Here is a 21,311-nt window from a genome sequence, read left to right on the forward strand (position 1 = left end):
TGGTGGGTGACTGGGGGGTGGCATGCCCCAGCCCGCTCTGTTCTGGAAGCCCCTGCAGCCTCAGGACCTTTAGACTAGCTGGTAACCTCTGGTTCCCTGCTGCCTGGCTGGGGAGAGAATCAGAGTCCTTAGGATGGGGCCCACACCTCTGCTCCCAGGATCCTCAGGAAGATGGAGCAGGATAAACACAGGTTTGGGGGTTAGATAGTTCTGAATTTGAAAGCTGTGTGACCTGGGATAGATGTCCTTGCTCTTCTGAGCCTCAGTTCATCTGTCGAATGGGACTAATGACACCTGCTTCTCAGGGCTAATGGGAGGATCAGCTGAGAGACACAGCCCAGGGTCTGCCATGCAGTGTGTGCCTGGCAGGTTGCAGGCCCATGCTGGCAGGTGACAGGGCCTTGAGCAGCTCTGGTCACTGTCTCAGGTCAGCTGACATGTGGCGCTTGGGTTGCCTCATCTGGGAAGTCTTCAATGGGCCCCTACCTCGGGCCACTGCCCTGCGCAACCCTGGAAAGGTAAGTGTCCAGCCCACCCCAACCCCTCCCTGCCAGCCGACCAGGCCTGCCTTGACACTGACCCTCCTCCCACAGATCCCCAAATCGCTGGTGCCTCATTACTGTGAGCTGGTTGGAGCCAACCCCAAGGTGCGTCCCAACCCAGCCCGCTTCCTGCAGAACTGTCGGGCACCCGGTGGCTTCATGAGCAACCGCTTTGTGGAGACCAACCTCTTTCTGGAAGAGATTCAGGTGAGCCCCCCATCCCACCCTGGGTTTTGGGCCTGTGTTCTTTATCCCCATGTGCCCTCCACACTTTGCAGGCTCCTTCATAATTAGGTCTTTGGAGATGATCATCATAGACTGAGGAGCTAGGCTCTTTGGGTTCAAACCCTGGTTCTTGCTTTTATTTGCTGTGTAACTTTCCTTGGCTAAAGCTCAGTCCTAATAATAGTACCTGCTGCCAAGGAACGTGGCGAAGATTCAGTTCAGTGGTTAAAATTCATAGTATAGTGTCTGGCACATAGGTGCTTAGTGACTGCTCCTGGCACGCCATTGACTCCACATGTACATCCTGGCCCTGGCCCTGATGTGTGCCATGTCCAGTGCTGGGCTGCAGTGCGGGCAGGAAGGTGGGGAGGAAGGAGTCAGACCCAGGTCCTTGCCCTTCAGGATCTATCAGGGAGTAAACAGACCAGGTCTCCACCCTTGGGGACTCTTGTCCAGGGGAGAGGGACAGAAAACACATAAATGAGGAAACGTGTGCTCCCTGGGATGGGGATAAGTGCCAGGAAGGGAAATAACAAGGGCAAGTGCTCAGGGAAGGACACTCTCAAAGGTGACATTTGTGCTGAGACCTGAAGTACATAAAGGTGTGAGGGGGATGGTAACTGGGAAAGTGCTCCAGGCAGAGGGAGCAGCAGATAGAAAGGTAACCTTTCTGAACATCAGTTTCCATATTTGTCTAATGGAGTCGATAACAGTGTCTGCTGGTCTATAGGGTTGTTGTAGGGAATGAAAGAGGGAGGCTCTGCTGACCTGGCCAATGTGTGGGGCACACAGAGAGATGACTGAGAATCTGGGGAAGAGTGACAGGCACGTCTTCAGACCTTGACGGTCTGTGGAATCTTGTCTCTTGACTCAGATCGGGGCTGGGAGGGTGCGGAACCTGAGCTGTATCTTGAAGAAGTGCTGGAAATGCTGAACCCTCTTGCCACCTGGGCAGTGTGGGGGCAGCAGGAACTTTGTTACGTGCAGTTCTCATCACATGGCTGGCTCTGCCAGGCTGCCCTTCTTAAAATGTGTCCCATAGGAAATGGGCTGTTTCTGGCCAATCCCAGGAGAATGTGGGAGGGCAGTGTCCAGGGGCCCCTCTTCCTGTCATTGGACGGAGGGAGCCCAGCTGTGACTTTCTCGATGTGTGATCTTGAATGTGATCTGGCCTTTCTCTGGGCCTTGGCTCCCCCTGAACCCTGCTGTCAGAGGACCAAGACTGCCTCCCACACTGGACTGAGCTGCTCGAGAACCAACCATGTCCTCCTCATTCCCAGCCAGGGGCCGCCTTCTTTGGGCTAGGCAGTGGCTGTGGTGGTGAGGGTACAGCAGAGAGCACAGGAACCTTGGAATCATACGGGACTGGTTGAGAATCCTTGCCTGGCCACTCTTAGCAGGTGACCTTGAGCCTCAGCCTCCTTGTTTGTAAATGAAATGACAGTAACTCTTCACAAGGTGCAGCACAGCAGAGGTGCCAGGCCACTGAGTCAAACCCTTCCCTGACCAATTCTTAGCTGTGTGACTTTGGACAAGCTCTTTGCTCTCTCTGTGCCTCAGCTTCCTTGTTAGATTAAATGTGGATTATGTTAGTACCTTCTTTATAAAGCTGTGAGGAGGATTATTTAATCTCTGTAAAGATTTTCACACGTAACCCTGCCTGGCATATGGTCCGTTTTCAGGAAATGCGGGTTGTGGGTATTACGGCCTCTGAAGGGTTGGGAGGACTAAAGGGACTTTGAGTTGACAGCCTGGCCCTGTTGGGCTCAGGAGTGGGAGGAGTGGGCCCAGGTCTAGGGGTAAGCTGCACCTTATCCCTGCCTTCCCACAGTCTGCTGTGAGCTCCATCCAGCGCGGGGTTGCGGTGTGCCTGACCCAGCCAGGGCCAAGGGAAAAGAGTCAGCCCTTTCACCTCTGTGAGCATCAATTTCCTCATCCGTGCGATGGGGTTTGTGGTCCTCACATTTTGGGTTGTCGTCTTGAGGAGTAGAGGCAATGCTGATAAACGGCCTGATCCCCCTAGAAGCTTCTTCCCTAGCGACAGGTCAGGTGGCATTGATGAGAATGACACCACCTGACTGAGCCCTTAGGGGCACTGTGCTGGCAGCTGTCATAATGCATTTTCTGGTTGAATCCTGAGGACAACCCTGGGAGTTAGTATAGTTATCATTCTATTTTACAGATACAGGAACTTGCCTAAGATCACACGGCTGATAAATGGGAGAGTTGGGATTTGAACCCAGGCAATGGGCATACAAGCTTAAGTTCTCCTTCAGGCTGGGGTGACACCCCCCGTCCTTGTCCGTGGCTGGGGAGGCCTGTGACCAGGCTGATTTCCTTCTCCCTGTATCCTATCCTCGCTTCTCCAGATCAAAGAGCCAGCTGAGAAACAAAAGTTCTTCCAAGAGCTGAGCAAGAGCCTAGACTCATTCCCCGAAGATTTCTGCCGGCACAAGGTGCTGCCCCAGCTGCTGACTGCCTTTGAATTTGGCAATGCAGGGGCCGTGGTCCTCACACCCCTCTTCAAGGTGAGTGGGCCGGGGACCTCAGTGAGGAGAGACATGCAGGGTGGGAGCCTCAGGAACTCTGGGGCCCAGAGACTGGCTGGTAGGTCAAAACCACAAAACGAGAAGGCCCTGGAGTAGGGGCCAGCACTACGGGGCCAGCCTGGGGGAGGGCAGCCTGGTTAGAGCAGACCCAAGCCTGCATGAGGAGTTGCTTTCTGCCTACATCCCAGTGGTTCAGCCAGCCAGGGCCAGCTGACCAGCTGTCAGGGAGGCTGTGGGGACTTTCTGTCCTTGGTGAAGGAAAACACTGTGCCTCCAGATTTATTTTTCCGAAGACCCCTTGCTTCAGAGCCCTCAGCCCTTCCTACATTTCCCCAAGATGACCCTCCTGGTCTGACTTGTGTTCCCACCCTGGTTCCAAAGGCCCAGGGTTACCTGCTTACCACTTGCTTTCCATCCTTGGCACTCAGCTCTCCTGGCATCTAGTGGCGGGACCCTTCTCCCTTTTCCTCAGACCCCAGTCTGCCCTTACCTGGGGAGCTCCTCTGCCTACCCTGGGAGAACACTTTCTCCTGAAGGGATTTGGCATGGGGCAAATGGAGAAGATAGCAAGCAAATCCTGTATTGCTAGAAACTGCCAGAAATTGTAGGCAGAATTCTGTGTGCATGTGTACGCTTGTGATATGTAGGTGCCTGATTACAGGGTGTGGTGCTTTCATCAGCTTCCTAAGAGAAGCTTGACCCAGAAAGGTTAAGGTCAGGGCTAACTGAGATGGAGTATGGGCAGAGGGGCTGCTGAAGAAGCACCTATTACCCCCACTCCCCACCATCACCCCATTCCCACCCTGGGAGGTCAGCAGGGAGCCCAAGATCTTTGAATGAGCCCAGTGACTTCTCCCATTCCTGCGGCTGTAGCTGAGCCCCACTTCTTGCTCCTTTCCTCAGGTGGGCAAGTTCCTCAGTACAGAGGAGTATCAGCAAAAGATCATCCCCGTCGTGGTCAAGATGTTCTCATCCACGGACCGGGCCATGCGCATCCGCCTCCTCCAGCAGGTAGGGGCCCCAGCCAGACCCTGCTGTATTCTACTCCACCTGCACCCCACCCTGGCTACTGGGGAGGCCCCTGCCTAACCACCAGCCCTAGGCAAGTGGCTGGAGCCCCTGTCCTGGCACCCCAGAATCCCCTTCCCAAACATACACGCAGGTAAGGGACCAGCAAGGCCATGCCCTCAGGAAGTCGAGATAATGACAGTGCTCACCGGCAGCTTTGGGAGTGCCCAGCCTGCCCAGGCTGAAGGGCTGAACAACCTACCCCCACCCCATTTCCTGGCTTAGTCCCTCTAGCTCTCTAGAGTAGGAGTAGTATCTCTCCTGCCAACCCCAGTGTAGTTGGGAGCATTGGACAGGATTGATGGGATCGAGGGTGGGGGCCCTTGTGATCCAGGAAGTACCTGGTATCTCCCAGGTATCATTTCCTCTTCAACTGCCAAATGCACAAAACTTTCTCATGACACTTTTATGGATGAGGCAGTGGAGGGTCTGCGAGGGGGCATGACAGTCAGCCTGCTGAGCAAGATCAGAGGCCAAATGCTCCAACTCCCAGTCCTTGGTACCCTCCTGGCCTCTTCTTACCCCTGCACTTGGGCTTGAGGCCAGAGAGAGGCCAGATGCAAGGTGGGGGGCTCACCTGGCCATCCAGTGCTTGCCAGGTGGAGAAGTGAAGCCAAGAGTGGTCCTGTGGTTGTGATTGGGGGTGTGGTGAGGGGTGGGGGTGGAGGAGCCGACTGAGTTTTCACACCCCACCTGGGCCACAGATGGAGCAGTTTATCCAATACCTTGACGAGCCAACAGTCAACACCCAGATATTTCCTCACGTCGTGCATGGGTTCCTGGACACCAACCCTGCCATCCGGGAGCAGACCGTCAAGGTGGGTGTGGCCAGGCCCAGAGTGACCACTCCTGGTTTTCCAAGGGTTAGAGGGCACTTATCCCAAGACACAGAGGTCTTGGTTTTGGCCCGTGGGTCTGAGCTGGTTATGGGAGGGGCAGGCACCATCTTGCATGTGGGTCTGGGCTGTGAGTGCAGTTCAGCAACCGGGTGGGTGGTGGGAGAGTGGCGGGGACAGGGTGGGCACAGCCTCTAGTCCTCTGTTCAGCGGGCACTGTCTGAGCACCTCCCTGAGATGCAGTATGCACAGGCAGACCAAGCTCCCTGCTCTCATGAAGCTTCTTTCGAGGTGATGGGAAGTGGGTTTGGCAGATAATAAACAGGATTAGAAAATATGTATCATGCTAGAAAGTGGTAGAGTATGAAGAGAAGGATTTTCAGTTTTACAAACAGTGGTCAGGGAAGACTTTGCTGAGGAGGTGTCATTTAAGGAAAGGAGGCGAGGGACTGAGCTACGTGGCGATCTGGAGGAAACGTGCTTCCTGCAGGAGGAACAGTATGTGCAAAGCCCTGCAGCGTAGAAGTAGCAGCAGGAGGTTTAGTGCGGCTGAAAGGGCCTGGGGTGTGGGAGGTGGAATCTAGGAGGTGATGGTGGAGTTTGGGGCCAGGCCTCGTAGGGTGTGGCAGGGACCTGATGCATTTCTTTGCTGGGAGTACGACTGGAGCCACTGGGGGATTGAGCCAAGTGCTGACCTGGTCTGACTTGTTTAAAGAATTGCTGTGTTGCTGTGTGGAGAATTGACTCTCAGAGCAAGGGTGGAAGCTGGGTTATTATTAGGGGCTATTGCAGTGGCCCAGGTGAGAGATGACAGTGGCTCACATGTGAGTGGTCGCAGCGGGTGCAGAGAAGGGGAAGCCGCTGGTATTCGCTGGTGGATGGGTATGGAGTCAAGGGAGCTCCAAAGCTTCTGGCCCAGGCAACTAGAAGTTAAGTTGATGTTTACTGAGAAGACAGAGGAGCAGGTGTGCAGGAGCAGGTGTGCGGGAGGCGTGGTCCCAGCCTTGGCCACGTCTGTTAGACTGCCAGGTGGAGGCGTCGAGTCTGGTTATGTGCAAGTGCAGTTTAGGGAAGGAGTCTGAGCTAGACCTGCACATCTGGGCATCGTCGCCCAACCGGCATTCCAAGCCATGGAAGGGGTGAGATCACCTAAGGTGAGGTGTAAGGGAAAAGGGGCCCAGGAGTAACTCTGGGGGTCTGGACAGTAAGAGCTCAGAAAAAAAAGACAGAAGGAGTAGCTGGCAGAGTTGGGGGTCCAGGAGAGGGTGGCGTCCTAGGGGACCAGAGACTGAAGTTTCAAGGAGGAAGGAGCGCTCGGGGGTGTCAGAGCTGCTGAGGGGTCAAGTGTGATGAGAATGGAGAATTGGCTGCTGGCTTTCGCAACATGGAAGTCACTGGTGACTTCAACCCGAGCCCGTTAAGAAGAGAGTTGCGGGGTGCAAGTCTGAGTAGAGTGCGTGCAGAGGGAGCAGACAAGAGAGGTGGGAGACAGGGGTGCCGATGCGCTTCGGAGGTTTTGCTGTAAAGAGGACAGAGAAGTAGGGGTTCCCTTCCTCATCATCCTGGGTAGGGGCCAGGTTGGGAGATAGGTCACAGGTCTCCTCAGCACCCAGGGCCACTGGTGGCCTCTGTACCCTCCCAGGAGGTCATTCTTGCCCTGGCAGACAATTTCTACTGTCCCCGTCTTGCAGTCCATGCTGCTCCTGGCCCCAAAGCTGAACGAGGCCAACCTCAACGTGGAGCTGATGAAGCACTTTGCACGGCTGCAGGCCAGGGATGAGCAGGGCCCCATCCGCTGCAACACCACCGTCTGCCTGGGCAAAATCGGCTCCTACCTCAGTGCCAGTGTGAGTGCCCCACACGGGTGCTGGGAGTTCTGTCACCGTTACAGGACCACAGCCTCCTCCAGGGCCCAGGCCTCCTCATTCGTGGGCCATTGTCCTCCCAGAGACCTAGGCCCTGGGCGTTCTCAACCCCAACATCTGGGGTATGGATTGAGGTGCGCCAGGTCACACAGCCAGTAGGTGGTGGACCCAGGCCTGCTTGGCACCACGGCCTGTGCGCTCAGCCAAGGTTTGTAAACGCAGATGACTGCGGTACCCAGTTAACAGAAATGAACGAATCGGGTCAACGGGGCTGGTGGGAAGGGAGGCACCAGGCCCTAGCCCCAGGCCTCTGCTGGCCCGGCCCCTGTCGCCATGAGGTAGCATGAGCCCAGTGGTCTGGGAGGAAGTGAAGATCCAGAGTTGAAAGTAAATTCTCCCCAGTTGAAAGTAAATTCTCCCCATTTGTTAGTGATTAACTCACATTTTTCAGACTCGGGGTCTGTGGATGAGGACTGACCCTGCACTCAGGAGCCCTCTTCCCTGCCCCGCCCCAGACCAGACACAGGGTCCTCACCTCCGCCTTTAGCCGGGCCACTAAGGACCCATTTGCACCATCCCGGGTCGCGGGTGTCCTGGGCTTTGCTGCCACCCACAACCTCTACTCGATGAGCGACTGTGCCCACAAGATCCTTCCTGTGCTCTGCGGCCTCACTGTGGATCCTGAGAAATCCGTGAGGGACCAGGTGAGACACAGCTGAGGCCGGCCCTGGAGCTGGGGCACTCGGGGGATGTCTGGGCCCAAGCTGGCCTGGTGGGCTCACAGGAACCCTGGAGGCCCCAGCTCTGCCCTTTGATACCCCACAGGCCTTCAAGGCTATTCGAAGCTTCTTGTCCAAACTGGAGTCTGTGTCAGAGGACCCCACCCAGCTGGCTGAAGTGGGTGAGTGGCCAGCACTCATGTTCTTTCTAACTCCTGCCACATCCTCGACTGCCATGGTCCCCTTCTACCTCATCGGAGTGTCTGAAAGCTAGAATAACCCTAGAGATCAAATTTGACATCCCCTCCCCACCTCCCATCTTAGAGATGGGAGAATGCAGGCCTGGAGAAGGGGGGCTCACTACAGGTTGCTCTGTTATTGCCCCCTTGTCACCTTTCTCATGGACACCTGAGGTACCTATACCTATCTTTCCTGTCATTGCCCAGAGAAGGATGTCCATGCAGCCTCAAGCCCTGGAATGGGAGGAGCCGCAGCCAGCTGGGCAGGCTGGGCTGTGACAGGGGTCTCTTCGCTCACCTCCAAGCTGATCCGTGCACACCCCACAGCTGCCCCAGCTGAGACCAATATCCCCCAGAGACCCGCACCTGAGGGTGAGTATCCTAGGCTGGCTTCATCAGTGACTGAGCAGGCTTGGGGGTGCTGGCACCCAGGAATTGTTATTGTCTGGCTCCTCCTGGGGTGGTGATAGGGACATGGGACAGAATAAGATCTAGTTCTCTCGTGAGCTCTCCCCTACTCCAGCAACCTCTGCCTTGTTCTGAGACTTTCCTGTGGGAACTCAGTGAGCCTCTGCTCCCCAGGACTGCCTGCCCCGGCCCCCACCCCTGTCCCTGCCACACCCATGACCTCAGGCCACTGGGAGACACAAGAAGAAGGCAAAGACACAGCAGAGGATAGCAGTGCTGCCGACAGATGGGATGATGAAGACTGGGGCAGCTTGGAGGTGAGTGGGCTGAGGGGGCTTCCCCAGGGGACCCCAGGTCAAAAGTCACAGGCCATCGTTCAAGGAGCTCATGTGGGCTTGGCTAGAGTCAGGCTTTTCCTCATTTGCACAGCATCTCTGGCGAGCAGGCGTCACAGAGTGGCCATTGTGGGCCAGAGCTGCCAACGAGCCCCCACTTAACTCCAGGAACCCTTGGGAGTAGGGTGGGAAATGAAAGGCTGAGCGGACATCATTTAGGGCAGCTCTCTGATCTTCCTCCCTCTCACCCACTCCCTGTCCCTCTTCCACCTGCTGCAGTGCCCATCCAGCCGCGGTGGTCTGCATGAACAGGCTACTCCCAGGCCTAGAGCCGGGCCAGCCCTCCCTGGGGGTTGGGCTCAGGACAGCTGAGGATGGAACGGGGCTTCCCTGAAGGAAGTAGGGCCAGAGCTCTGGGCCCAATTTCCCCATCTGGCTGACAGTAGTCTCTGGCCCCTGAGGCAGTGGGGAGGGGTGTGGAACTCTAGATCTCATTCCCAGCCTCATGGGGGAGTGATGGCAGGCCAGGCTCAGCAGGTTCACTTTATAGATGGGAAACAGCCTGTGGAGCAAGTGAGAGTTGGAGCAAAAGAAGAAACGGTGGAGCCCATGGCTGGGAAGGGGCTGGGGGCTTCCTTGCCCTTTTGGGTGGTCTGTGGTCATGTTCTCCTTCCCACACTGCAGCAGGAGGCTGAGTCTGTATTAGCCCAGCAGGACGACTGGAATACTGGGAGCCAAGCCAGCCGTTCTAGGCAGGTGAGCCAGGTGGGTCAGGGTGTGTGTATGCATGGGAAGCAGGGCCTGGCCCTTCCTTTCCTCTATCTGGTGCTACCTCCTCCTTCTCTCCTGCAGACCATCAACCCCGACCACAAGTCCCCTGAGTCAGACTGGAGTAGCTGGGAAGCCGAGGGCTCGTGGGAGCAGGGCTGGCAGGAGCCAAACCCCCAGGAGCCACCGCCAGAGGGCACACGGCTGGCCAGCGAGTATAACTGGGGTGGACCAGAGCCCAGTGACAAAGGCGACCCCTTTGCTTCCCTGTCGGCACGTCAGGAGGCTGGCACCCAGGTACTGGGCACCAGTCCAGTGGGAGGGTGCAGAGCTGGGGTGGACCTTTGCTGGGAGCTGGCCCCCACTCCAGCAGCCTGTGCTTCCCTCTTCAGCGAAGACCCGACCCGTGGGGCGATGACAACTGGGAGGGCCTGGAGACGGAGAACCGTAAGTGCTTCCCCGGGAAGACTGATACTAGGGCAGTCTCTACCCCACCCCGCCAGGAGGCATGGGCTCGAGAGCTGAGACCCAGGTGGACCTGACCCCCTCGGCCTGCCTCCCCTTCCTGTTCCCAGGGCAGCTGAAGGCCGAGCTGGCCCGGAAGAAGCGCGAGGAGCGTCGGCGGGAGATGGAGGCAAAACGCGCCGAGAAGAAAGCGGCCAAGGGCCCCATGAAGCTGGGAACCCGGAAGCTGGACTGAACCTCTCGTGTGGGCGCTTCCAGGACATGGACAGCAGGCCCCGCGGATGTATTTATTGTACAAACCATGCGAGCCCGGCCAGCCTGGCCAGGCACATCTCACGTGTACATAATCAGAGCCACAATAAATTCTATTTCACACTCCCTGTGCTGGGCTCCGTCTGGCCCCTCTGAGGAGGCTAAGGTCTGGCACTGCCCTGTGGAGTCCGCACCCACCAAGGACACCAACATCAATTTGCTTTGAAAGCCAAGAGTAAAGAGGCACGATCTGATTTATCAGTTTCTAGAAAACGCTCTCTGGGAGGAAGGTCGCTGGCGCCCTGGAGACCCAACATCCGCTTGTAAACCAGGTAGAGCCCAATGGGCGCCTTTGGGACACTGGGCTCTAGACGGGGTCTGCGGGCCCGGAGGGTCCCTGGGTCCGAGCCTGGAGTCCAGGCAGAAGCCTGGGTCGAGCTCGCCCCAGTGTCGGGCGGAAACCGCTCAGTGATCACCAAGGTCCAGGCCAATGGCGGAGTCAGCGGCGGCGCTGGGGCACGCAGGCCCCATGCTGGCGGCTGCGCGCGAAGCCGGCTTTGCAGACGCAGCGGAAGGAACCGCTCGTGTTCACGCAGCGCTCGCTCTTGCACAGCAGCCCGCGCTGGTTCAGCTCTCGACACTCGTCTATGTCTGGTGGTGAGGGTGACAGATGTGGACTTAGCAAGGGCGCCAGAGCCACACCACCCCCTTAGCTTCTGGCCCGGGTAGGTTCTACAGGGCCCCACCCCCTCTGCAGCTCCACCCCCTTCCCTCCCTTGTCCCGGCCTCGCGCTCACCAACACAGCGTGCTCGGGAGGCGTCAAGCTGGAAACCACCGGGACACTCGCACACTGCACCGCCTGGCCGTGGTACGCAGCGACCGCTAACGCAGCGGCACTCGTCCGAATCCTCCTCTGAGCTGTCCTCTTCTGCGCCGGACAGGAGAACGAGGACATTAACACCACTCCCAGCGATGGCCACAACCCCGCCTCTGTCCCCTCCCCCTATGTTCACCTCGCGGGGGCTTCCCCAAGAGCAGGGGGCTTGCGTCCCAGAAGGAATTGCTCTCACTCTGCGACGTCGGGCACTGGGACCCTGGGAGGGGTGATCAGTGGTCAGTGTGATCAATGCACCCCGACTTCCACCCCCATACTTGCTCCGGCCAATCCTTTCTAGCCCCCAGCCGGCTCACCAGCACCGCGCAGAGGGCACGGGCGGCACTGGGCGCCCCAACCGCGGCCCTGGCGACAGCAGCAGTCATCGAAGGTGAGGGTGGGCCCAGCCAGGGGGCCCGCGCACATGCCATCCTCTTCACGCTGACCCCAGCACACATCCCTCCGCTCCGGGGCACGCTCTGTGGAGGGGGACCCGGCGTCAGGGAGGAGCCCAAACTGAACCAAGAACGGCCCGCCTGCGCTCCACCCCGCTCGCGCGGGAGCTGCAGTCCCAGGGCTCCGCACGGCAGACAGGGCCCTGGAGTCGGCCCGGGACGACCCTCGCCCTCACCAGCCGGGCTCTCGGGCAGCTGGCAGTCACGGCCGGAGGGCCCAGGCACCCAGGGCAGGCGGCACTCGCAGCGATAGGAGCCTGGCAGGTTGACGCAGCGGCCAGGGCGGCAGGCTGCGGGGTCCTGGCACTCGTCCACGTCTACGGGCAGCGAGGGGATGGGTGGGAGTGGCGGTCACAGCTCGGCCCGGGGCCCTCCCCTTCTCCGGTTTGCCCAACCCGCAAGCCGGGGCCTCACCCATCTCCTCCGGGCTCAGACACTGGCGCTGCGCCGGGCTGTACTCGGCCGGGGGCGTGCAGGCACAGCGGTAGCCACCGCGTGTGTTCTCACACACTCCATTGCGGCAGTTGGACTCGTCCAAGCACTCGTCCACATCTGCAAGGAGGAAAAGCGCGAGTAGTAGCAACCAGCCGGGAGTCGCGCGTGTCTCCCAGCTGCCTTCCCACGGCCTCCGGGCCTGCCGCACTCACCCACGCACTCCAGCAGGTTCCCGTCGTAGTAGAAGCCTTGCTTGCAATAGCACTCGTAGCCGGGCTGCGTGTTCACGCACTTGCCCTCCTTGCAGATCTCCGCTCCGAACAATACGCACTCGTCGATGTCTGCGGAGAGACAAGTGTTGGGCATCTAGCGGCCTCTACCTGCGGGGCCACAGGCCCGGCAAGCCCGGGACGAGTGAGCGAGGATTTCGGAGGAAGCCAAGCAAACTCAGCGGGAGAGGCTGACGTGAGTGATGGGGCGGGGCTTACTGAAGGGCGGGGCAGACCGTGGCGGCAAGAAGCTCCACAGCAGACCAAGTCAGCACCCGCGGGGCCCAGGAGGCCCAAACCTCGGTGGGCGGAGCCTCCAGGGCTTACCTCGGTGGGCCGGAATGCCGTAGTTGACAATGTTGTTGTCCTGGGTGTAGCCCTTCCCGTCCGGGCAGAGGCTGTGGAACTCAGCTGCGTGCAGAGAGCGGGAAGGAAGGAGGGAGGACTGAGTGCGTGCGAGCCGGCCGTGGGGCTTAGATCGGAGCCCTCCGCCTCGCTGCCCACCTTCTCACGGAAGGGCCAATCCCCACAATCCTTTTCCTAATAAAGAAACCGAGGCCCTAGGAAGGGAGAGGGCCTGCGCCTCCAGACCTGAGCTGTAGACTGGGCAGGGATAGATCTCGCAGTGGTCTCCCCAGCCGGCCCCCAGCGAGCAGCAGCACTCTTGCTGAGTGACATTGGTAGCCAGTACACTGTCGCAGAACACCGTGTCATCGAAGTTAAGGTAGCATTCCTTCTTGTGGTGGGGCTGCTCCACCTCTGAGGGGAGGGGAGGGCAGCTCAGAGTCCCGCAGACTGTCTCTGCCTGTCCACGCTACCCACGAGCCTCATCCTCTGCTCCCTACACTCCGTGGCTCCCCACAGCTGCCCTGTGAGAGCCAAGCTCCATCTTCAATGTGGTATTCAGGGCCCTCCCGCCAGTTCCGGCCCCACTGGGACTCTCTCAGGCAAAAGAGATTTCTTCCTGTGCCCCAAATTCCAGAGGGTGGGACCAGGACACATCTCTGAAACCCAGCTGCAGCTCAGGGGAGTTGTCCAGTCAGAGGAGGGAGCCTGGAGGTACTCACCCTCACATCCATGCTGGTCCTGGGTGAGGGTGAAGCCTTCATCGCAGACACAGATGTAGGAGCCCTGCAGGTTCTCACAGGCCCCGTGGGGAAGGCACAGACCTGGGTCCTGGCTGCACTCATCTATGTCTGTGGGGGACGAGGGGGGCTGGAAGAGCTGCTCAGAGGGAAACAAGCCCCTCTTTGCCTGGGGGTGAGTCTCAGGGGCCTCACACGAGTACAGAACCCGAATTTCCATTTTGATTTCAAAGTACACACAACAGAAAGTCCACTCGTGTTTGTCTGCATGTGGGTAGATGTGTGAATGTAGGGAGACTTCATGAATCCTGGAAGTGAATTTGCAACTATTGTGAGCGGATGGTCAGTCCACATTCACTACGTTATTCATAAAACCAATGGCTCCCACTGACAACAGAACAAAGTCCTAACTCTCAGCTCAGCATTTGAGAACTTTTGAGCTTGGTCTCCCAAGATCTGTAAGTTTCATCACCCTTTACTCTAAAACACTAACACCCTCAACTCTATGTTCAGAGCACAGTATCTATTCTCCCCTAAAAACCACCAACTCCTTCCAGATCTCTGTGCTTTGCAAATACTGTTCTTTGGGCCTGGAATACCATCCCATGCTTCTCTCTGCTTAGAGAACCTATTTATGCTTCAAGTTCCGATTCACCTGTCACCTCCCCACAGCAATTAATCACTAGTTCAGATCTCTTTTGGCAACCAGCATCCTGAACTGTAAGAATCAATTTACATGTCACCCTCCTCTAGCTGGGAGCCCTGAGTCATTGCGTAAAACCTAGTACACAGTACAGAACCTGGCAAACAGTAGATTCTCAGAACGCTCTTGTTGAATGAATATACATAAGGGCGAGCTGGCACATAGTATGCACCATGTGATTCCTGTCGTTGTTACCGTTATTGTTATTCTGGGTGAAAGAGTGGAAGGATGACTGAGTGGATGGATAGAGGGACCGACAGACAGATTAACAGTGTGTCTAGGAGATGACTGCTCCCTGCCATTCCTCCTCAGGAGCTCACACCCAGTCCCCCCATACCTTGGCACTTCCTGCCGCCTACCAGCCGGTGCCCCTGGGGACAGAGACATCGGTAGGAGCCATTGGTGTTGATGCAATCACCCCCAATGCAGGCTGCAGGGAAGTCACACTCATCGATGTCTGTAGAGGATCAAAGAGGTAGAAAATCTTGGGGGCTGATGCTCTTATATAACCTGAAGCTGCCAAGACTCATCGCAGAGTCCTGGGTGGGACCCACACCCCAGCCCCATCTCGGATCTGAATGGGGGCTGGACACGATAGTGCCTGGCTTGTTTCTAGGTAGCCCCTGAACTTGGGGCCTAAGCAGTGGAGTTTCTGGGGTAGGGAGGAACAGATCAGCCCTCCAGCCCTCCAGCCCCCCCTTACCCTCACAGCGGCTCCGGTCCCTTGACAGATGGTAGCCAGAGAGGCACTGACACTGAAAGGAGCCTGGCGTGTTGGTGCAGATGCCATTGTCACATACATCCCCAGCCTCACACTCGTCCACATCTGCAGGGCACAGGGGTATCAGAGGGTCAGAATGGGGGGATCTCGGGCCTCTGCTGCTCTTTTCCCACTCCTGCCCATGGCCTGGAGCATGAGCGCTGAGGCCAGAAGACCTCATGGGAAGCATGGGACCCTCACCCCACTCCTGTGTGGCACACCATGCCCTGGTGACCAGGCCAGGTACTGCCAGGGACCCTGGCTGGGCCTGATTCCAAAGAGCTTGGGCCTCGCCCTCACCAAGCAAGAGGCACCTCCCGCATCCCCTCTTCCCATACTCCCTTGGGCTTCCTTGCCCCAGATGCTCACTTCTGCTCTTACCCTTCCCCCACCTGCCACGGCTCCCTTCCTTTCCATGTAAATAATCTCCCCTATGTCTTTGTCCTTCTCACAGAATAGTTTCTTCTGCTTGTGCAGTAAAGGAACTTGGCTCCTCCTGCCCCTAAGAAAATGCTTCTCTGAAGTCCTTTCTGGTGGATGCTGGTCGCTGCCCACACCCTAGACCCCTTTCAAACCATGCTCTTCCTCGGAGGTGCTCTTGGCCCCCATACCAGCCTCCACCTTCTCTATTCTATTGCTGCCAGTAGTCACCTTCCTGGTCCCTCTCCTCTGCCTTCCTCTCCTTCCTAGGAGTTTCCAGCATCCATGTGGACAGCCAGACCCAGCCTCTGACCTTACATTCCTTGATCCCTCAGTTCCTGTGACCTTTACCTCCAAGCCAGCTATTCGCTCTTGGGACAAAGGGCTCGGATCCGCTCCACCTTGGGCAAGTCTCACATGCTGCTTCCTTCCCACCACCTCGGCTGGTCTCCACCTTCTCTCACAGGGGCCCATAAACACCTCTTCTTCTTCACTGGTGTGGCAAGGTCAGAGCCATGGCCTGCCTCTAGGCCTCCAGATTCTGGGTGCTGAGTGGGGCTGGAGCCAGCCACCAAGTTAAGTACACAGGGCCTGGCCAGATCTTCAGTGTGGCTAGTGCTACCCTCTCCCCTCTTCTCGAGCCTTGACTTCTGGAAAGCCCTTTGGGCAATTTCAGACCTAGACTGTTCTCATGTCTCCTACTCAACTTGGCCCTTTACTGTCCATCGAGAGAATTAAGGGTAATCTCCTTTAACTTCCTGAAAATCACTGTCTACATCTATTCCCTTCTTGCTCCTGTTAGAGCAAGAGATGTCCCTTCTCCTGTCCATGGCTCATCTCCCAGCTGCCCCTGTTGTCCCCTCCCCCACCTTCCTGACATCTCCTCCTCGGCCTACAGCCCTAAACCCCACCAGTGACTCCAGCTCTCGGTTCTTCATGTGCTGCCTGTATCTCCTGGCCTGCTGTCGCGTTACAAAAGCCACCCTGCCAAGGCCACCAGGGACCTTATCATGCCACCAGTTCTTATTTTACAAGAACCTCTCTATTGCATTTAGCTCATCCTCCTCTGCCCTAGAAGCCTCCCCTCCCTAGCTGCTCAGCTGGTGCTCCCTGGGCCCTCCCACCACCCCTCCTTCTGCACTTCCCATTCCTAGTCCCCTGCCTGCCACTGACGTGGCAGTGTCTTCAAGGCTCTGCCGAGGTTCCCCTCACTGGACTCACCCTCCCTGGCTGAGCGGGTGCACCCTAAAGTTCCACAGCCTCCACAGTCCACAGTTCTGAGTGGGTGTGTCAGGCCCAAGGCTTTCAACCTGTATGGCCCATCCTCTGCTGGCATCTCCAGCCAAGAGGCCTCCTGGGACCACTCACTCAACTCATCCAATATGAAACTTAGTGTCTTTCTTCTCAGACATGCCCCACTCCTGGGGACCCTACCCCAGTGAGCGGCACTACCCATTGAGTCGCCCAGACCAGAAACCTGGAGGGTCCCTCACTCCCCTCTCTCCCTCACCTGGATACCCAATGAACAGGCCCAGGTAATTTGCTCCAATATTTCTCTAATAGCGCATCATGTCGTGACCATCCTGAGGCCGCTACTCTCATCACATCCACCAATGTCTCTGTCCTGAGTCTCTCGAACAGACCTCTGGCCATTGTCCACACTTGGTGTCAGGGAACTTTCTAGCAACTGGTGAATCTTGTCATTCTTCTCCTTAAAATATTTCGGGTGCCTCTTAACGCCCTCAGGATGAACCTCGACCTTCTGAGGAGCGGGGCTTAGGGAATTCTCTAAGGGAGGGGGACCTGCCTTTCAGCCAGCGTCGGCCCCCATCCCCTGCTTGTGGTTTACAGTCCCCTGCACGCTCCGAGCTGTTTTTCACCTTTGAGTCCCCTGGTGCTGAGCCCTCTGCCTGGCGTGCTCTTTCCTCTCACCTTTCTTTGCTTGGCTAATTCCTACTGATCTTTTAAGACAATTCAGACCTCCCCTCCTCCCAAGCCTCGCTTATTTCCCACGAGCACCCCAATTCCACCCAGGCCCACAGCCCTGTGCTCTACAGTCTGAGTCTCACGTTCCCTAGTTTTTTGAAGCCCAGTCCTCAGCCAGCCTCTTGGTACACAGGAAACATTAGTGCCACTAAACCTACCCCTCCTGTTCTTTTATATCTTTTTTTCCTTCAAATTTCAGTAACGGGCTTTGCAAATGCAGCTTCAAGCCTTGCCTCCCGAGACTCTTACGAGGTAACAATTCTGGAGGCCCTGCCTTGGTCAGGTTCGCTGAGAAAATGAGTGAAGGATCAGTGAACCGAGGGGTGAATTGGCTACCTCCTCCCCGCCCGTCTGAGAGACCAAGTGACCCAGTCCCCAGCTTCGGCGCCTGAGTGGGTGGCAGGTGCTTCCCGTGGTGGGGCCGCAGCTCACCCAGGCAACTGCGGCCGTCCGGCGCGGGCGCGTAGCCCTGGGCGCACGTGCAGCGGAAGGAGCCCGGGAGGTTCTCGCACCAGCCGGGCGAGCAGGGGCTGCCCTCGGCGCACTCATTCACATCTGCGGCGAAGAAGGCTGGTCTCAGACTCTGTCCCGCCGCTCAGTACGCTGTGCTGGCGTGGGGGTTCCCTATGCCCCGGATTGGGAGACCTCTATCCCTGGGAGGCTTCGCCCCTACACGGTCCGGAGCCGGACTCGGCCCCATCTTGGGGGCAACTCGGGGACGGGTCCCTCTTGTTTACCTTCAAAGCCCCGCCCTCTTACCCTCTCCTGGACCCAGATCCCGCCCTCACCGCGGCAGGCCCCGCCCCCCTGGCTGCGGTAGCCGGGCTGACAGGCAATGCACTTGAAGCTCCCGGGTTTGTTCTCGCATTTGCTCTCCGGGCAGGAGCTAGGGTCTCGGCACTCGTCGATGTCTGCGCAGGAGGGAGAAGGAGGACCTTTTAGGGACAATGTAGCCGGCCAGGCGCTCAGAGTCCTATGAAGGGCCTCCCTCCGTCACATATCAAAAAGGCGAATTGACTCCCAGACCCTAATCTGTGAGAGGCCCTGAGCCGGGCAGAGACAGTTCAGGCCCTCCTCCCCCAGCTCAGATCGAGGGACAGCTGAGGCGCCCCGTCCGTCTGGATGGCGTCTCCCGCACCTTCACACACGGGCGGTCGGGAGGCTTTGAGCCGGTAGCCAGGGTAGCAGTTGCACTTGTAGTGACCCGGAAAGTTGATGCAGAAGCCGCCGTCGCCGCACAGGTGGGGCTTGGCGCATTCGTTCAGGTCTGAGTGGGAGGAAGGGGGCGCGAACAGAGGGCCGCGAAGGGGATTCCGCGGTGGCTGGGATTAGAGTCCACCCCACCCCCACCCCCCGCAGGCACTCAGCCCGGGCCTCGCTCACCCACGCACGAGCGCCCCCCAGCGCCCACGTGCAGGCGGTAGCCGCGGTTGCAATGGCAGTTGTAGGAGCCGCCCGTGTTCATGCAAATGCCTCTGCCGGCGCCGCACGGCTCTGCCTCGCACTCGTTCACATCTGAGAAGGACGCGCAGGCAGGGAGACGTCAAAGGGGTTCCGGGAGCCAAGGCCACCCTGGGCCACCCACCCGCCCCGCTCACCCACGCAGTAGTGCTGCTGCGGGTGCGACCGGTAGCCAGGGTTGCAATGGCAGGAGTAGCCGGAGGGGCCCTGGATGCACTCCCCGTGGCCACAGATGTTCTGGTTGAGCCGACACTCGTCTGTCTCTGCGGACCAAGGTGGGGAGTTTGGGGGTGGCAGGTCAGGAAACTGAGCCGGGCGCACTCACTTTCTGCCATGTCCCCAGTGCGAACCTCTGTACCCCATTCCTAAGCCTGAATACCTAAGCCTGGTCACACTTTGGCCTCAGGCCCCTGTTTACCCACACTCCAGTCCCAGGATTTCCAACACCTCCATCCCAGAAAACCCCAAACCATGATCCCAGGGCCCTGACATCCCTAGCTCTTCAAATCCGAGACCTTTGATACTCTATCCCCAGTCACCATACCCTGCCCACAGTCACCTCGATATTTTAAACCCTGCGGGCTCAGTTACACTAATATCGAGCCCAGTGACGCTCATCCACCCTTGCCTCAGGGACCTGAGCCTTTCATTCCTGAATGGTTGATTTCCTCCCCCTGCCTTGGGGTAGCTGACTTCCTGGGAATTGGGGCTTGCCCCATGGTTGTGCACAGGTGGTCATGACATCCAGGAACTCCCCTGTCCTCTTTGTCATCAGTCCCAGGACTTCCTGCCTCCTACCTCTTCTGCCTTTTGGTCCCTCCCTGCCCTCACCCCATGCAACCCAGGCCTTGATGATGAACTCTGCCCCATGCCAAACACATGTGGCCAGTGGGCTTTTGTAGGCTGTTCTCTTTGCCTAGAGTGCCTCCCCCTAGGCATTCTTAGCATCCCCCTCCTCTGAGAAGCCTCACCAGGTGTCTCCTCTTCCACATTCCCACAGGCCCCAGGGCTGTCACTGGGTTGGCAGGCCTCCAGGGCAGCCACCTTCCACTTGAGTCCTTATCCCAGGAGCAAATGTAGCCTCTGGGTTTCAATCAGGCTGGCAGCTCCCTTGTGGCTTTGGAGTACACAGATATGGGCTTGAATCTGGCTCAGCTGTATGATCTGGGGCAAATTACTGAACCTCTCTGAGCCTCAGGTTTCTCATTGGAAAAATGAGGCCGACAGTGCCCACTTCACAGAGTATGAGAAGTCTAAATGATATTTAATATGTAAAACTCTTTGGTCAATACTTGGCACAGGGCGGTTACTCAGCTATAGCTAGCTAGCAATTATTATGATGCCTGAAACCCCACAGCCTTTGGGATCAAACCCAAGCCTCTTAACAAGGCTCCATGCACTGGCCCTCCCCTGGTTCAGAAACACTGATCTGTGTGTGGTTTCTCCCTCCTCCACCATGTTTCATGTTTCCATGCCTTTGCCCAAACTTAACTTCACTTGGAATGATTTTTCACCAACCTTCTCCTCTTTAATTTCTAACAATTCTTACAGCCCTGCTCAGAAAGCCTTCTCTCATAGCCACCCTACAAATGATCACAACCCCCAGACTTCCTTTCTTCTTCTCTGATTTATTTTTTCTTAGCATTCATGAGATAGACTAGATTTTTACTCCTCGATCTCTTTGTTGTCTGCCTACTCAGCAAGGACCAGGAATTTTGTCTGTTTTGTTTACTACCATATCCCCAGAACCTAAGCAGTGCCTGGCACATAGTAAGTGCTCAATATTTGTTGAAGAAATAAATTCCTTAAGACTGGATTGACCACCGTTAATACCCAGATCATTTGAGGGCGGAGTAGGGTCTCTGCTGCACACCGAGGTGTCCCCAGGTCCTGGCACACAGTAAGCCCTGGATAAGTGGGCTATCACTCCAGAAGGATTGGGAGGAGACTGGAGGGGAGGAAAGCTAAGCTAGGAGGCGTGGTTTACCCGGGGCGTGGCCTAGGTGGGCGGGTCTTACCTGTGACCTGAGTAGGGGCGATCTCTAACGGGGGCAAGTCCGGCAGGAACCAGCGCACGGTGGATGGCGAGGGCCGGGAAATCAGCTCTGGGGGCAGCAGCGCACACCCGTCAGGGGGTTAGGGTGGTAGAACCGCCCCTCTCTTGATAGGCCATCAGCTGGGAACTTCGCACCCAGCTTCACCGCCCCCTGGTGCCTAGGCTATGAACTTCCCCCGGCAGTGACAGCCCTTGAGGACTGGTCCCTGCAGTGCCCATCTCACCGGGGTAGGGCCGGGCAGGAGATGTGGTGGCGGTTGGGTGACTCAGCTGTGCTGACTGCTCCTCGATCACTGGCTGCAGGTGACAGCAGCATAAGCCCTCTGTGTCTCCTTCACTTCCCTGTCCCTCCCGCCTGGGTTCTCATACTCACTGAGTCGGTGCTCACCCCTAAAAGGGAAGAAGATGGGGACATTAAGTGTTGGTCTGGGATCAACAGTGGGTATTTGTGGTTAGGCTCTCTAATAGTTCAACAATCATGTCTCTAGGTCAAGGGTCAAGGGTCAAGGGTTAGATCCTGGGATCAGGGAGTGTT

The 21,311-nt window shown here is 57.5% G+C and overlaps 2 protein-coding genes across 7 annotated transcripts in view; one reads left to right on the forward strand and one right to left on the reverse strand.

Moving 5' to 3' along the window:
- The first annotated feature begins 184 nt into the window (after positions 1-184).
- Positions 185-10,394, forward strand: SCYL1 (SCY1 like pseudokinase 1). Of its 4 annotated transcripts, none has more exons than XM_011368818.2 (14): positions 185-518; positions 594-749; positions 3,137-3,295; positions 4,220-4,327; positions 5,089-5,202; positions 6,912-7,067; positions 7,601-7,789; positions 7,911-7,986; positions 8,251-8,415; positions 8,626-8,768; positions 9,474-9,551; positions 9,639-9,851; positions 9,947-10,001; positions 10,130-10,394. In XM_011368818.2, the coding sequence occupies exons 1-14, from the start codon at positions 381-383 to the stop codon at positions 10,252-10,254; spliced, it is 1,875 nt and encodes a 624-aa protein (XP_011367120.1). In that variant the 5' UTR covers positions 185-380; the 3' UTR covers positions 10,255-10,394. The 4 variants fall into 4 exon arrangements, with proteins under 4 accessions (XP_011367120.1, XP_011367119.1, XP_011367122.1 ...); XM_011368817.2 differs by having other exon boundaries at positions 186-518; positions 9,471-9,551; XM_011368820.2 differs by having other exon boundaries at positions 186-518; positions 9,474-9,542.
- The window catches only part of LTBP3 (latent transforming growth factor beta binding protein 3), a 17,786-nt gene continuing 6,721 nt past the window's right edge, over positions 10,247-21,311 (reverse strand). The window contains exons 9-28 of one of the 3 annotated variants that reach the window (XM_011368814.2): positions 21,150-21,166; positions 21,001-21,073; positions 20,739-20,825; positions 18,858-18,983; positions 18,643-18,774; positions 18,398-18,526; positions 18,048-18,170; positions 17,692-17,814; positions 14,797-14,919; positions 14,431-14,550; positions 13,373-13,501; positions 12,897-13,064; positions 12,633-12,716; positions 12,249-12,377; positions 12,016-12,153; positions 11,778-11,918; positions 11,464-11,625; positions 11,286-11,366; positions 11,069-11,200; positions 10,252-10,922 (exon numbers count right to left, since the gene is read on the reverse strand). In XM_011368814.2, the coding sequence (XP_011367116.1) occupies positions 10,771-10,922; positions 11,069-11,200; positions 11,286-11,366; positions 11,464-11,625; positions 11,778-11,918; positions 12,016-12,153; positions 12,249-12,377; positions 12,633-12,716; positions 12,897-13,064; positions 13,373-13,501; positions 14,431-14,550; positions 14,797-14,919; positions 17,692-17,814; positions 18,048-18,170; positions 18,398-18,526; positions 18,643-18,774; positions 18,858-18,983; positions 20,739-20,825; positions 21,001-21,073; positions 21,150-21,166 (2,369 nt within the window). In that variant the 3' untranslated portion in view covers positions 10,252-10,770. Of the gene's footprint in view, positions 10,923-11,068; positions 11,201-11,285; positions 11,367-11,463; positions 11,626-11,777; positions 11,919-12,015; positions 12,154-12,248; positions 12,378-12,632; positions 12,717-12,896; positions 13,065-13,372; positions 13,502-14,430; positions 14,551-14,796; positions 14,920-17,691; positions 17,815-18,047; positions 18,171-18,397; positions 18,527-18,642; positions 18,775-18,857; positions 18,984-20,738; positions 20,826-21,000; positions 21,075-21,149; positions 21,167-21,311 lie in introns of all 3 variants that reach the window. The other 2 variants (XM_011368815.2, XM_011368816.2) reach the window with 2 other exon arrangements.

Source organism: Pteropus vampyrus, unplaced genomic scaffold (assembly GCF_000151845.1).
Source record: "Pteropus vampyrus isolate Shadow unplaced genomic scaffold, Pvam_2.0 Scaffold144, whole genome shotgun sequence".
In the NCBI taxonomy this organism is placed as follows: Eukaryota; Metazoa; Chordata; class Mammalia; order Chiroptera; family Pteropodidae; genus Pteropus; species Pteropus vampyrus.

What these genes read in the sequence shown, in the direction of transcription:
- SCYL1 (XM_011368817.2), top strand. Translation starts at nt 381, where the DNA reads ATGCTGGCAGGTGACAGGGCCTTGAGCAGCTCTGGTCACTGTCTCAGG. An exon ending in TCTTTCTGGAAGAGATTCAG is followed by an intron (nt 750 to 3,136) that starts GTGAGCCCCCCA and finishes TCGCTTCTCCAG; the next exon opens with ATCAAAGAGCCAGCTGAGAA. An exon ending in AGAAATCCGTGAGGGACCAG is followed by an intron (nt 7,790 to 7,910) that starts GTGAGACACAGC and finishes GATACCCCACAG; the next exon opens with GCCTTCAAGGCTATTCGAAG.